Genomic DNA, 15,961 nt, shown 5'->3' with positions numbered 1-15,961 from the left:
TTCCACGCAGAGGATCCGAGAAAGGAAGAGGCTCTAACCAGACTCTCCTCTGGCTGGAGCCAGAAAGCCCAGTCAGTGATACCTGGTATAAAGTCCAGGTGCCCGATAATAGGCGCTAACGGTGAAGGAAAACTGGTGTTTTCAGCAGGGGCTGGAAATTAAGTTGGTAAATGAGGGAAAAGGTTGGAGTGGATCTTAGTGCCTAGATATTGGATGGCTTGAGGAGCATTGTCATCCATTTAAGGACACAGCTATTTAGCCATTCTTAGGAATTTGGAACATCCAAAAGCAGTTCAGCTGAGGGGTGACCCAACAAACACGGACAGCCCAGCTTGCCTAAGGAGCTGAGCTATGATGTTCTTACCCGGGGAACTCTGCTCCTCCGTCCCTGCCAAAAAACACACACTAGTCAGCGCTCCTGGTTTTCCAGCAAGCTTGTTTGTTTGACAGAAGTCAGCCGAAAGATCAGCTTCTGTCAAACAAGGAACTATACACATGGCATCTACTGTACAGGCTGATATCAGCTGATATTTGGCCCAAGTGTAGGAGGACTTTAGACTTTCAACCATAGGCATTGGGGAGGAAGAGCTTCAAAGAGGAGTAGAAATAGCTCCCAAGGGTTTGAAAGGGATGTGGCGGCTTCCTAGCCAATCACTTTCACAGAGCTGGCGTCGCAAAAGCTTTTAAATAGCTTTAACGGAGCCTAAATAAAAGAGAAAACCTCCTAGGACCCCAAAAAAACAAAAAAAAAACGCATGACAAAGAGTTTGGTTATACAGGGTGCTGGTCTTAAAAGGGTTGTAAAGGTTTGTTTTTTATTCTCTAAAAAGGTTACTTTAAGCTAGTGCATTGTTGGTTCACTTACCTTTTCCTTCGATTTCCCTTCTAAATGTTTTTTTTTTCTTTGTTTTCTTTGTCTGAATTTCTCACTTCCTGTTCCTCCTCAGTAAGCTGTTCGGTAAGCTGTTCTGGCTGACTAACCCCCATGGGATGATGGGGCAAGCTTACCGGGGAAAAACAGGAAGTGAGAAATTCAGACAAAGAAAAAAAAAAAATTTTTTAGAAGGGAAATCGAAGAAAAGGGTAAGTGAACCAACAATGCACTAGCTTAAAAAGGAACCCATTTAGAAAATAGAAACTTTAAAATGGGTTGTAAAGGTTAGTTTTTTTTATTTGTCAGCGTAAAAACAGCCATCTACCTTCAACGTACGATTTTTTCACTTTTGCCAACCTGCTACAATATTCAACAGTAAAAAAGGGGATGCTCAAATCTTTCTCATTACTAATGAATATCTGGGCCATTTATGGCAGCGTTAGTTCAGGTCTAGCTTAATCACTTGCCGACCGCTGTGGATGTGATTATATATATATATATTATATTATATATATATATTATATATATATATATATATACATACACACACACACACACACACACACACAGGCAGAAGGGCACGGCTGCGCAAAGCAACGTACAGGTAAGTTTCTTTGAATTTGCCACAAGCTCCGTGACCGTGCATGCAAACTATGTCCCACGATCATGTCACGGAGCTGCAGAACAGGGAGATGCCTGTGTAAAAAAGGCATTTCCCTATTCTGCCTTATGACAGGACACTGATCTACTGCTTCCCATCATCGGAGCAGTGATCAGTGTCATGTCACTGGTAGCCCAGCCCCCACAAAGTTAGAATCACTCCCTAGGACACTTAACCCCTTTCCCTGCCAGTGTCATTTACACAGTAATCAGTGCATTTTTATAGAACTGATCGCTGTATAAAATGACAATGGTCCCAAAATAGAGTCAAAATCGTACGATGTGCCCGCATAATGTCGCGCTTATTGCGTAAAAAATATGTAGAATAATACATATCGGCCCAATTAAAATGCCCTGTATTGAAGTGGTTATTAGGGGCACAGACAGCAATAAAACCTTGACAGGAGCTCCAATCCCTCCTAACACTATCCAAAAACTAAAAAAAAGTCTTGTCTTTAGTTATACTTTAAAGTTACTTTTCTGGGACTAAACTTCTGAAAAAGCCCCTCCTACTTTGCATTCAGAAAGTAGAAAGTGAGTGAAATCCATATGGTCAGGTTCATTAGAAACAGGAGGAGGTAACAGTGTGCAATCATGCCTACTGAAAACCTTGCAAAATGCACCGACTAGGATAGGATTGCTTTCTTCACTCAGTTTTTGAGTTTCATTTTGAAAACTGGCAGGCCAGTTATAAAGCCTTTATATAACCCAAAGAAAAAAAAAAAAAAAAAAAAAAAAAAAAAAAGAAACTCACCATTTGGATGCCAAATTTCTGTAATAAATTTCATTTTTGGCGGCCTCAGGGGATAATCTCTTGGAAAAGTAAGATGAGCCTTGAATACCCCTCCTTCGCTGGAAAGTTAAGAAAAAAGAAAAAATTCTTCATACAAAAAACAGATTGTTTACACACGTTGACAGGATTTGACAATGGCATCATACTGCTACCAACTGATACAAAATCGGGGCTTTTTTGTTTTCCTGTAATCTGATATGATTACCTTTGATGGATTGTAGTGCATGTTACCCAACATTTCATGTTCCTGATATGCATCTGTTGTACCATGCACTGGTATTAGGCGCCTTTCACACGGACGGCTGTTTTGCCACAGCTAAAAGGCATGTTTATGATTTGCTGGAATTCAAGACTCCAGGCACAGCGATCAGCTGCATTTGTATAGTGCTTTTAGCCCTGTGGCCCCCCCACCCCAAAGCACCTGTCCCCATGTTGATGACAGGGCAAAAAAGTGCGCGGTATACGCCAATACGGTACATACACACACTTATTTTTTCCTTCCCTCCCTCTCTCTGCTATTCCACACATCAATATACTAAAAATAAGATGGTCTGATATGCTTCCTCCCATGTAAACAGCTTTGATTATTATACAGGATTAATACAGCGCAAACATTATGCGCAGCGCTTTACATAATTGAGGCAGACAGTACATTTCAAACAAAGGGGAATCTGTATAACTCAGCTTTGTGTATAAAATGCTTACATGTGTTAAAAGTAGAAATGCAAGGCAAAATATTTGTATATATATTTATTTCAGCATACAGTGTGTGAGTATAATAAATAGAGCAGTGAAAGGTTAGAATATTTATTGCCATTTTTCTCCCCATTAGAGTGATATTCTATGTTGTTATCAGGACAGTAGTGAGCTGGAATCTCCCAAGGAGGGAAAACAAAAACAATGAAAATTCTAAAAGGGGTTCTCTGTGTTCTAGGCCTTCCTCTTACCCTCACTGACATGCATTACAATTTACAAACACACACTGATACTATAAGACTTTTGTGCACAAAATGAAAAAGAAAAAAAAAAAAAAAAAAAAAAACTTAAAATTCAGGTTACAGAATTACAGTTACTCTGGATGGAGACTTATTCTCTGAACATTGCTGGAAAATATTTTTGAACAGTTTTACTTACTATAAAGTATCTGGAGGGCCAATAATTAGAACTTCCCATCTGTATAGGTCATTATCGTCTATTAAGCCTGCTGAGAATCCCTCTACTGGATTTTTATTTAGTTCTGCAAAAAGAACATACAAAAATTTAGGTTAGTATCTGAACATTCTATTGCATTTTGTTTTGCTTAGGCGTATATATTTTTTTTACACATGCACAAGGCAGCCCATAGAGATCTCCCCCACACCCCCCCATTCAACCAGCAGGTTCCTCCTGGATGAACTATTCTATCCTGAAAGCAGGGAGACTTCTTCACTGTCAGTAAACACAGATTAGCGCTGCAGCTATAGCCTACGCTGCCAATTGAGTGGAGACAACCAACAGTAGGACTGCAGGCGGTATAGTGACTTCAGTGCAACCTCCCTGCCCACAAATGAACCAAAATGTATCCAGTACCTGCTGAACCGGACAAATTTCTAACTATGTAAAGCCAGTTTAAGCAACATGCACATACACAACCAACTTGAATGAAATCTTAGATATTAGCTCTGGATAGTTATCTGTGGATCAAGTTGCTCTTTGCCACTCATGTGTATTAAACTGCTATAGTGAGAAACGTCCCCCACATTTAATGAGGATCATTTACCAAAGGGAAATACACTTTGCAAATGAAGTGGCACTCTGCACTGGAATTTTCCCCTAGAGCAGAGTGAATGTGGTAAAGTTTCAGGAAGGAAGAAAGGAAGAAGAAAGGAAGAAAGAAGGGCCAACAGTAGGATCATAGTATAAATCAAGCCGCTTTGCAGGCATCATCCCATTGTCCAAAAACATACTTGGGGGGCACACCCTAAAATGCTATACATCTAAGATGGTGCTGCTATGAGACCAAAGACCGTACAAAACAGATTATAGCGCACACATGCAAAAATGACATTTAACCAGCAAGGCTAATTAAAAACACCTGAACATATTCAAAAATATGGGGGTTTGGTCACACTATATGGTCATATAGTGCTAAGCCCACTTACTGCGACAAATTCCCCCGAATTAGTGGTACTTTGTCGCAGTAAGTGGGCTTAGCACTATATGACCATATAGTGTGACCAAACCCCCGTATTTTTGAATATGTTCAGGTGTTTTTAATTAGCCTTGCTGGTTAAATGTATTTTTGCATGTGTGCGCTATAATCTGTTTTGTATCATCCCATTGTCGCCGCCACCCCCACCCACCAGCAGAGCAATCCTAGCGGCTAAATAGCCATTACTGGTTTGAAATAAAGCATTGGATCGTACTGATCTTGGCATGACCTGAAGCTTTTAGGAGCAGAGGAGAGATCTGGGGACCCCAAGATGTCTCAGTAAAGAGGATCCGTCACTGCCTATTACTATCACAGTGAATTTTTACATTCCTTCATAAAAGTGATAAAAATTAAACGCACAGTAAAATTAAAATATTAAATGTGCTTGTGTGCAAAGGCGACCACATGTGTTTATCCTGCATCGGTACATAAACCGATCACGCCACACGTGAGGCATCACCGCGAATGTCAGATCGAGAGCAATCATTTTAGCACCAGGCGTCCAGTATAAATCTGAATTGGTAGCCAGTAAAAGGCGTTTGAAGGCTCCATTCACACTTGTGCAACTTGTCATGCAAAATTGGACATCAAAAGTTGCATGACAAGTCGTTTTCCTATGATAACCATTAATATATGCGTGACTTAAAGTTGCAGCAACTTCAAAAGTAGTTCATGCACTACTTTGGTCCGACTTTCATGCAACTTGAGGGCCATAGACTTCAGATGTTAACCCACAGAAGTTGCATGAATGTCGTAGTTGAATCCCCCATAGGAGGAGAGCGGAGAAAAGACAGGGCGGTCCCTGCAGTGTGGGGGGGACCTCCCTGTCATCCGCCGGCTCAGCGGGGATCAACGGAACGATCGCCGCTGAGCATACGTGTGAAAGGGGCCTAATGTCCTTTGCTTGCAAATACAGCAGAGGACAATCCATGTGTAACAAATAGGAAATCCATCAAAATATTAAACCAATCACTAATTAAAGGGCACTGCTGCCACCTTGTGTAGGGCAGGTTCTGTCAGGAGTCTGTATCTGAACACTTGCTGCACATGTTCATTAAGACCCGAGAAGCCACAGTAAACAGATCTCTACACAATCAGTAACTGGATCTAAAAATGCAATTACACACATCCTACAAGGAGCAAGGGACGACAGGTGCATTACACTCTACATGTCACATACTCCTTGGTTTGAATCAAGACACATTTCCAAGGCAGGTTTCTATTTATATCACGAGTACAATAACTAGCAGTATTGGATAGCAAAGTATGCAGTATCTAAATTTAGTATGTCATGCACATCTAGTGACACTAGTATACAATGACACATAAGGGCATAGTATGCATCAGCAACAAGGTGTCCACTGTGCCGAACACAAAAACCTAAAGAGCCTGCCAAGCCACCACACAGGAGTCATTGGGTGCAGTAGTTTTTTTTTTTACTGCATGCCATAATTTGCTTCCTAGATAGGCGTTTTCCCTCACCCCCCCCCCCCCCCCCCAAATGTTTTTGGCTTACAAGTAATGGGTTGAACATTGCGGGCTCAAGCAGCTTTGTTGAAGCCTTTAGGGAAAAAAAAAAAAAAAACACGATGGCAATACAGATGGCAAGCATGTAGGTTGTAAACCTCTGAAATGAAAAATTAACAAAGCATATCCCTCTATACTGTGCACTAGCCTCAATCCACAGTACAAAGTCAAGTTTCTATCTGCTCTCATCTCCCAATGCTATCTGCATAAGGTACTTCTAGTCATTTATCCAGACACCAGGAAATCCTGGGGCAAGGTCTTTAGCCCCACCTTTTCACCCCAAGGTGGTGATTGACAGCCTCAACTATACAGGTTTCCCTACAAGACTATGTTGGGGGGCAGGCGTCTGCTCTAGGTTGTGCAATGTGACATCCCCTGCCTCCTGAAGCTCAGACAGGCTGTGTAAATTGTGTACTTTGATCGGCTCTAGAGAACAGGGCTGCAGGCAAACATGCAAGTGTGCTGACTGATCAGTAGATTTTCAACAAGCTTCAAGTGGTGCCAAAACCTTGTTTACAGCAAGTCATTCTTAAAAAAAGGTAATGAGATGATAAAAAACAAACAAAAAAACAAACAAACACACACACCCACACCAGGCCATCAATGCCTGATATGGCAGTTTTTTCTGGAAATCTTTGCAAATTGACTTTAACAAATATCGTATCACAATGGTAGTTAAAATGTCAACAGTGTTAAAAAGGGAAGATAGATAGATAATTTTACACATACATACATACAGTGGGGCAAAAAAGAATTTAGTCAGCCACCAATTGTGCAAGTTCTCCCACTTAAAAAGATGAGAGGCCTGTAATTGTCGTCATAAGTATACCTCAACTATGAGAGACAAAATGTGGAAACAAATCCAGACAATCACAATGTCTGATTTGGAAAGAATTTATTTGCAAATTATGGTGGAAATAAGTATTTGTTCAATATCAAAAGTTCATCTCAATACTTTGTTATATATCCTTTGTTGGCGATGACAGAGGTCAAACGTTTTCTGCAAGTCTTCACAAGGTTGTCACATACTGTTGCTGGTATGTTGGCCTATTCCTATATGCAGATCTCCTCTAGAGCAGTGATGTTTTGGGGCTGTTGCTGGGCAACACAGACTCAAACAGGTGCCATTAATATAGGTAATGAGGGGAGGACAGAGGAGACTCTTGAGGCTGGGTTCACACTACTTTCATCCTACTTTGCTCTGTGTTCAATGTTTCCCTATGAGAGCGTCTTGTAGCGTCCTACACAAGTCGGTACGACTTTGAAAATGCTCCCTGTACTACTTTTGGTCCTACATTGATCCTACTTCAGGCCCATTGAATATCATTGAAGTCGGACCAAAGTAGTATCCTGTTCATGAAAGTAGGATGGATGTAGGACCAATGTAGGATAAATGTAGGACCGATGTAGCAGAGCAAAGTAGGATGAAAGTAGTGTAGTAGTGTGAACCCAGCCTAAAGAAGATACAGGTCTGGGAGAGACAGAAATCTTGTTTGTAGAGGAGACCAAATACTTATTTTCCAGCATAATTTGCAAATGAATTCTTTCCAAATCAGACATTGTGATTGTCTGGATTTGACGACAATTACAGGAGAATATATATATATATATATATATATATATATATATATATATATATATATATATACACACATATATATACACACACACACACACACACACACACACACACACACAAAAAAATTAAGATTTTAACTTTGTAAGAAACAAGTGTCAGAACGGTGTGTAAATGAGGGACGTTTAAAACCACTTAGGCCCCTTTAGGACGTGCGGAACGCATGTCTGCTTTTTCATCCATCCGTTTGCAGATGAAAAAAAAGGGACATACATTGGTCCCCATGTGATTTCGGGTGTCAGCAGATAAACATCCGCCGACACCCATAATCACCCGCCTCCGGAAAGATCCGATTTTGCGGACAGAGGAAAACCCTATTTTTTCTTCCGTCTGCGGATCAGATGAACACGGACACACGGTCCGTGTTCATCCGATCCCCCCATAGGGGAGAGCGGAGAAAAGACAGGGCGGTCCCTGCACAGTGTGCGGGGACCACCCTGTCAGCCACCGGCTCAGTGGGGATATACGGAATGATTCCCACTGAGCTTACAGGCACACGGAGGCGGATCATTACTGATCCGCCCCGTGTTAAAGGGCCCTTAAGGACCTGCGCATGACTATATACGTCCTATTTTTGAAGATGGATATCTCGGTAACGGCAGCAGCTGCTGCTGCCACAACCAAGATATCCATCTCTTCACGCTCCAGGCCTTTAAACGATAATGGTAGTGTGTGCGGCGGATTCGCCAAGAGATCATCGTTATCGGCGATCAGGTCCTGTCTCCTGCTTGGCTGGGATACATCAGTCACATCATCAATAAAATACAAGTGAACCAGTTCCATTGGCAGCCATACATGCCCATGCCATGACACTACCACCACCATGCTTCACTGATGAGGTGGTATGCTTTGGATCATGAGCAGTTCCTTTCCTTTTCCATACTCTTCTCTTCCCATCATTCTGGTACAAGTTGATCTTGGTCTCATCTGTCCATAGGTTGTTCCAGAACTGTGAAGGCTTTTTTAGAGGTCGTTTGGCAAACTCTAATCTGACCTTCCAGTTTTTGAGGCTCACCAATGGTTAATATCTTGTGGTGAACCCTCTGTATTCACTCTGGTGAATTATTCTCTTGATTGTTGACTTTGACACACATACACCTACCTCCTGGAGAGTGTTCTTGATCTGGCCAACTGTTGTGAAGGGTGTTTTCTTCACCAGGGAAAGAATTAGTCGGTCATCCACCACAGTTGTTTTCCAGTCTTCCGGGTTTTGGTGTTGCTGAGCTCACCGGTGCGTTTTTTCTTTTTAAGGATGTTCCAAACAGTTGATTTGGCCACACCTAATGTTTTTGCTATCTCTCGTATTGGTTTGTTTTTTCAGCCTAATGATGGCTTGCTTCATTGATAGTGACAGCTCCTTAGATCTCTTATTAAGAGTTAACAGCAACAGATTTCAAATGCAAATAGCACACTTGAAATGAACGCTGGACCTTTTATCAGCTCCTTGTAAATGGGATAATGAGGAAATAACACACCTGGCCATGGAACAGCTCAGCAGCCAATTGTCCCATTACTTTTAGTCCCTTAAAAAGTGGGCGGCACATATACAAACTGTTGTAATTCCTACACCGTTCACCTTATTTGGATGTGAATACCCTCAAATTAAACCTAAAGCTGCATTCACATCTAGACGGACGAAATCGCGGCGTTTTGTCGCCGCAAATCGCGGTAAAAATAGCGGCGTTTTGTACCGCGATTTGCAGCGACAAAACGCCGGTATTGTCCGCCTACATGTGCCCCAAGATGACCCCCTCTATGGAGATGATTGCCATCTCCTAGCCGAACGCGCGAAGACGCCTGAAAAAAAGGTCCGGGACCTTTTTTCACGCGGCAGGCGACAGGCGTTCGGCGTGGAGATGTGAACCATCTCCATAGAGGGACATCTGTTTTCAGCCCTCTGGCGGCAGCGGCGTAGCGCTACAGGCGTAAAAACGCCTAGGTGTGAATGGGGTCTTAAAGTCTACAGTTAAAGCGCATCTTGTTTGTTTCATTTCATATCCATTGTGGTGGTGTATAGAGCCAAAAAGATTAGAATTGTGTCGATGCCCCAATATTTATGGACCCGACGGTATATTTAAGGTCTATGAGAGAAATATTTAACCACTTCAGCCCCAGAAGAATGTACCCCCTTCCTGACCAGGCCATTTTTGCGACACGGCACTGCGTAGCTTTAACGGACAATTGCGCGGTCGTGCGACGCTGTACCCAAACAAAATTGATGTCCTCCCCCCCTACTAGTAATGGCGGGAATCTGATTTTTATCAGGACTGTGACATTGACAGATCGGACACTTTTTTGAAACCATTGACGTTTAAATACAGAGATCAGAGCTATAAATAGCCACCGATTACTGTACAAGTGTCACTGGCAGGGAAGGGGTTAACACTAGGGGCAATCAGGGGGTTAAATGTGTTCACGCTGCATGTTTTAACTGTGGAGGGATGTGACTGACTGGGAGGAGAAGATGATCAGTGTTCCTAAATACACTAGGAACATACAATCGGTCTCTCGCCCCTGACAGGATGTGGATCTGTGCATTTACACACACAGATCCATGGTCCTGCTCTATCAGGAGCGATCGTGGGTGCCCGGCAGACATTGCGGCCGCCAGGCACGCGCATCGGCTCTCCAGTGACGCGCCAGCGTGCACACACCCTATCCCGGTGGCAAGCAGAGGACGTCACAAAAGTCTGCCCGGGATGGGAGATCCCATCTGCAGGCCTCATTTTAAAAATACGCAAATTGTGAATGAACTTTTATAAGCTGCCAACACACATGCACAATTTCAATGGATTGTATAGATGCATCATGTACATACGTACACACAGAATTTTACAATCCCTATAATAAAATAAAGCTATATAAACAGTTTCCTTCAGAATACTACGTAGCCACAAAGACTAGAAAAATACTAATGGAAGAGATAACATGCCTTTGAATATATGCAATGCCAACCAAATTAAAACGCAGGACAAAAACCATGGGTAGTATTAATGACATAGGAGACTGTATAACATACGTACCAAAGAATTGTTTTAAATTTCACAGCAGTTTGCTTTTTGCTAAAGTATAACTCCAAGCAAACAAACAAATACAGAGGAAATACATATTAGGCCTCATGCACACTGGACGCTAAAATAACGTTAGAAAAACACCAGTAGCTTTGCAGTGAGTTTTTACAATAGCAATTCTTATTTTATTTTTTTCCCAATGTATCAAAAACCTACAGCTGAAAACCTCTTCTCAGAACCCACTAATTTTGGAGTTTTCAAAGCCAAAAAACTCCCCAGCCAAAAACTGCTAACAGCCTATGTATGCCTGGACACATAGGATAACATGATGGGAAGTTTGACTGTAGAAAAAAACATCTGAAGACAAAAACAGCATCTGTAAAAATGTCCAAAAACATCCAGTTTGCATGAGGCCAGCTTATGGCAACCGTTTTACCTGCCAAAGGATTTGTATCCTATCCATTCAATTCTAAATGCCAGCAGATGATCAATTTCTCTGTTGCAATTAAATCAGCACATGGATGGGTAACATTTCAAAAATATTACTAAAATATGTTCTAAAAAAAGTTTGTTAGTTATCCTAATTAGTGGGTCAAATTGAAAGTCGTTTTCAAAAGCAGCAATTCGAAAATTCAAAAGGAGTGGGTTTTTATCCGGTAAAGCTCATTCATTCCAAAATCAATGTTAAAAGCAAATGAAATCTTTCAAACATCAAATATTCTTAGAATTTTCTTTTTAAAAATTCTATCCATCTATGGCCAGCTCAAGGACACTGGTGAGTGGACAGTGAAGGCGCAGTAGCCACTCCAGCATATCTGGTATGCAGTTCACCTGATCTAGCTACCATTGCTGCCTCTCTCCCAGTCTCAGAGATGCTCCACAAAGGATTAAGAGGCTGAAATAAAGTTAAATTCAAGTACTAAAAACTAGTCACATTTTATGAAATGCATTACTGTAGGTTTTAAGAATCCATGAAAGCTGTATTAGGAAATGTTCTGCTTGTTTTTAATAGAACAGGCAGGCATTGTGTTGCTGATAAGTGCATTCATAGTCCTACAACAATACTTGTCTGCAATGAACTGAAGGGATCAGCAGAAACACTGCAGCCTACATTATTCTAGAATTCTAGGCAAATACATTTGCTAAACACTGAAATGAAGCTCAACTAGCTGCCTCGCTGGCTTCTTGTCTGTACAGGCATGTCACTGGATGTAACAATTCAACTATTAAATATGACTAAGCAGAAAAAACCTTCTGGCCAAATTCAGAAGCTATAAGCGGTATCCACAGTTTCCAAGGTTGTGCTTAGTCACCAGCCAACCATTTGACTTGATGGAAATACAACACGCCTCATGCAAGCCTGAAAATCAGGAAAGGGCTGTGCCTGCCCTTTAACACCAACATCTTTCTTCAAAGTTTCAAGTTTCATCAGAAAATCCGTAGGGTTGCAGTTATCAGCAGCACAATGGTGTTAATTTGTTAAAACCGGAGAGAGCAAAATTTGGTGCATTGTAGCCAGCTTCTATTTTCATTTATTTATGAAGACCGGATTCACACAAAACAGACCGCTGCCGAAGCACTTTATTGCTCCGGCAGCTGTCCACTGGTAGCTGGAGTAGGGGGCAGTTCAAGCGCATCACGTGGCTCTCTTTATTTGTACAAACTTTATGTGAAGTGTACAAAACGTACGCTTCCTTAAAGAGGAAGTAAATCCTGATGGGTTTTACTTCCTCTTTAGCTCGCTGCTGCAGCCTGCAAATGAAAAGCATAATGGGCTAGTATGCATCGCATACTAGCCCATCATGTGCCACTTACCTGCAAAAGAATCCACGGATGTCCCCAGAGTAGGCAGCGTCCATCTTCTGCCTTCTCTTGCTTCCAGGACAGACTCCGGCGCTGTGATTCGCCAGAGCCACACAACGTCACTCCTGCGCATGGAAGCCGCAATTCACGGCACAGGCTGGGGAAGAAATGACACTTAGTTTCGTTTCTTCCCTGCACATGCGCAGTGAAGAATGTTGGCGGGACTACAAATGAAATATCTCCTAAACGGCGCATGTTTAGGAGACATTTCCACTACCTATCGGTAAGCCTTATTCTATGATTACCTATAGGTATAAGTAGTCCATCAGGGTTTACAACCACTTTAAAGTGGTTGTAAACCCTTACACATCACTTTTAACTTACAGGTAAGCCTGTAATACATTTTCCATATACGCTTGTGCCGACGTCATCGGCGCATGCATACTAAAGAAAAGGCACGATCTTGCAGTTTCTATAGGACCTATGCCGTGACCATCGGCTCCTGCGTGCTTTGGAGTGACATCACGCGACTCCGGACAGTCAGGGCCAAAGTCCACAGCCTCGGGAGGAAGAGGGTGAAGATGGGCATGGTCACCAGCGGAGACTTTGCAGGCTTCGTTTGCAGGTAAATGCAACCATAATGGGCTAGTATACAATGCATACTAGCCCATTACGCTTTTACTTTGCAGGGGAATAAAGAGAAAGTAAAACCAATCAGTGTTTACTTCCTCGAATGGCAATATACAGCAGCACAATGCGCTGCTGTACAGTAGCATGTGATTCAGCGTGGTGTGCTGTGATAAAATGCAGCATGTCTGCATTGCAGTGTGAATAGGACACATAGGAAACAATTATTTCCTGCATCTCTTTGCAGTGACAAACGTTTTACAATGCAGTAAAACATCGGTCAACCACACTGTGAATTCAGACTAACAAAAAACCTGGAAGCCAATAGTGTCTTTGCAGAGCTGCACTAGATTTTGCACTCTAGTTTTAGTAAATCAACCCCGTGCCTGGCCTGGTTCATTAAAATCAAGCATTGAATTTCAAAATGATCAACTTCTGTCAAGTAGGGAGGGACACGCACCAACAGAAATTTATCCGGTCAGTGCTGAACCAGAACATGACAGCAAACCAGGAGCGGCTGTGCCCACGCAGTGCGGCCACACCTTGTTGCTAGGACAGGGCGTAACCCCGCTCTCTGTAAAGAGCCGCCAATGTGTCCAATCACAGTCGGTCACACAAAAATGCAGATATGTAGGTAATCGGGGCCCCCTGCCTCACACTGACAGTGTGGTGAGGCGTGGCGATCAGCAGCATCTCCTCACAGGAAAGAGCAGGGCAGGTAATCCGGGCACTGATCATCAGTGCCCCGATTACAGTAAAGCCCCAGCATTGCCACCAATCAATGCCCATGAGTGCCCATCAGTGGCACAAATCAATGCCTATTACTGGTGCCAGTGCTGCCTTTTAGTGCCCATCAGTGCCTGTTTATCAGTCCTGCCCACCAGTCTGGCATAATAGTGCCTCCTCATCAGTGAAGGCGAAAATTTACAAAATTAACTGACAGAAACAAAAGAAAAAAAAAAAAAAAGTAAAAATAAATAAAAAAAACTCAGCAGCGATTAAAGTGGTTGTAAAGCCCTTTTGACTACTTCTACCTATAGCCAAGCCTAGAATAAGGCTTACCTAGAGGTAGTGGAAAGATCTCCTAAACGGTGCACTTGTAGTCTGCCGAAAATGTTAACGGTGCGGGGAAGAAACGAAACCAAGTACCGTTTCTTCCCCAGCCTGTGCGGTTAATGGCAGCTCTCGTGTGCATGCGCGACGTCACGCGGCTCTGGTGAATCAGAGCTGGAGTCCGCAGCCCAGAAGGAAGAGGAGACAGAAGATGCATGCTGCTTACACAGGGGACATCGCTGGATTCTGTTGCAGGCAAGTGTCATAATGGGCTAGTATGCGATGCATACAAGCCCATTATGCTTTTACATTTGCAGGCTTTTCAGGTAGAAAAAGAGGAAGTAAACCCCCATCAGGGTTTACTTCCTCTTTAAATACCACCAAAAGAAAGCTATTTGAGTTAAAGCGGGGGTTCACCCTAGAATAAAAAAAAATTTTTTTTTTTTTTATTCCATCATAAAATTCAGCATCGTAGCGCGAGCTACAGTATGCCGGTCTTACATTTTTTATCCCCGTACTCACTGTTTAATCCGACCTAGACGATTCCGTCTGCCCACGGGGAATGGGCGTTCCAATCCAGACGGAAAGTGATTGCCGGCCGGCTCTGGCGCGTCACGCTTCTCCGGAAATAGCCGAAATAGGCTTGGCTCTTCACGGCGCCTGAGCATAGCCTGTGCGCAGGCGCCGTGAAGAGCCGAGACCTACTCCGGCTGTCTTCGGGGAGCGTGACGTGCCAGAGTCGGCCGTCAATCACCCTCCCTCTTGCTAGGAACGCCCATTCCCCGCGGCAGACGGAATCGTCTATGTACGATTAAACAGTGAGTACGGGGTTAAAAAATGTAAGACCGGCATACTGTAGCTCGCGCTACGATGCCGAATTTTATGCTGAAATGTTGTTCAGCAGGGTGAACCACCGCTTTAAGAAAAAAAAAAAAAAACACTTTATTTGGGTATAGTGTTGCATGACCGCACAATTGTCAAAGTGCGACAGCGTTGAAAGTTGAAAAAATGGTCTGGGCGGGAAGGGGGTGAAAGTGCCCCATATTGAGGTGGTTAAAGCCCTAGAGAATAAATTGGTGGGTTTTGCAATTTTTTGCTGGGTTGCAAATCACATGCAATGTCTGTGTGATGCAAATTCAGCCAGTTTCTATGGCTGGAAACACATAACATTCAGGCCCTTTTTTGGTCCGCACTAGAAACGAATGGGTGATTATACACATGCAATCCGATTCCAGTTTGCACTGCGTTTTGAGAACCGATTTGGGGGGCGTCATCAACTTTCTATTGACACCCGCAGCTGTTCACAGATGTCAGTGTGAACTGCCTGCGAGTCGGATGCAATGCAGGAATCATGCTGGTTCCCGCATCAAACTAGTGCGAACCAAAACTTTATGCCACACAGCATTTGCGTAGTGTTTTTCCAAAAGCTGTTATTGGAAAGATGCACCTTTTTGAATTTTAATGTCAAGCACAGAACCAACATTTTGGGTAAAATATAAAAGGAGGATGTTCAGATACCAAATATGTCACGCTTTAGAATTGCACTTGCCTGTGCAATAGCGACAAACATACATTTTACTATCCATAGGCGACGCTTTAACCACTTCAAATACCGGGCACTTTCACTCCTCACACTTTGAATGACAATTGCGTGGTCATGCAACAATGCACCCATATGAATTTTTTTTTTTTTTTTCTTTTGGTGGTATTTATTCGTCACAGGTGTTTTCTTTTTTTCCCTAAAGAAGACAGAAAAAAAGGGGGGGGGGGGGGGAGAAGTTATTAT

The 15,961-nt window shown here is 42.7% G+C and overlaps 1 protein-coding gene across 2 annotated transcripts in view; it reads right to left on the bottom strand.

The window, feature by feature from the left end:
- Nucleotides 1–15,961, bottom strand: part of UBE2G1 (ubiquitin conjugating enzyme E2 G1) — a 49,764-nt gene that overhangs the window by 17,360 nt on the left and 16,443 nt on the right. For both annotated transcript variants that reach the window (XR_005746962.1, XM_040336710.1), the window contains exons 2-3: nt 3,462–3,564; nt 2,289–2,386 (exon numbers count right to left, since the gene is read on the bottom strand). Coding sequence is in view for 1 of the 2 variants with exons in the window: in XM_040336710.1 (XP_040192644.1) it covers nt 2,289–2,386; nt 3,462–3,564 (201 nt within the window). In the remaining variant the exon portion in view is untranslated. The remainder of the gene's footprint in view (nt 1–2,288; nt 2,387–3,461; nt 3,565–15,961) is intronic.

This window comes from Rana temporaria, chromosome 2 (assembly GCF_905171775.1).
Source record: "Rana temporaria chromosome 2, aRanTem1.1, whole genome shotgun sequence".
Taxonomy (NCBI): domain Eukaryota; kingdom Metazoa; phylum Chordata; class Amphibia; order Anura; family Ranidae; genus Rana; species Rana temporaria.
This window is presented reverse-complemented; position numbering and strand designations above follow the sequence as displayed.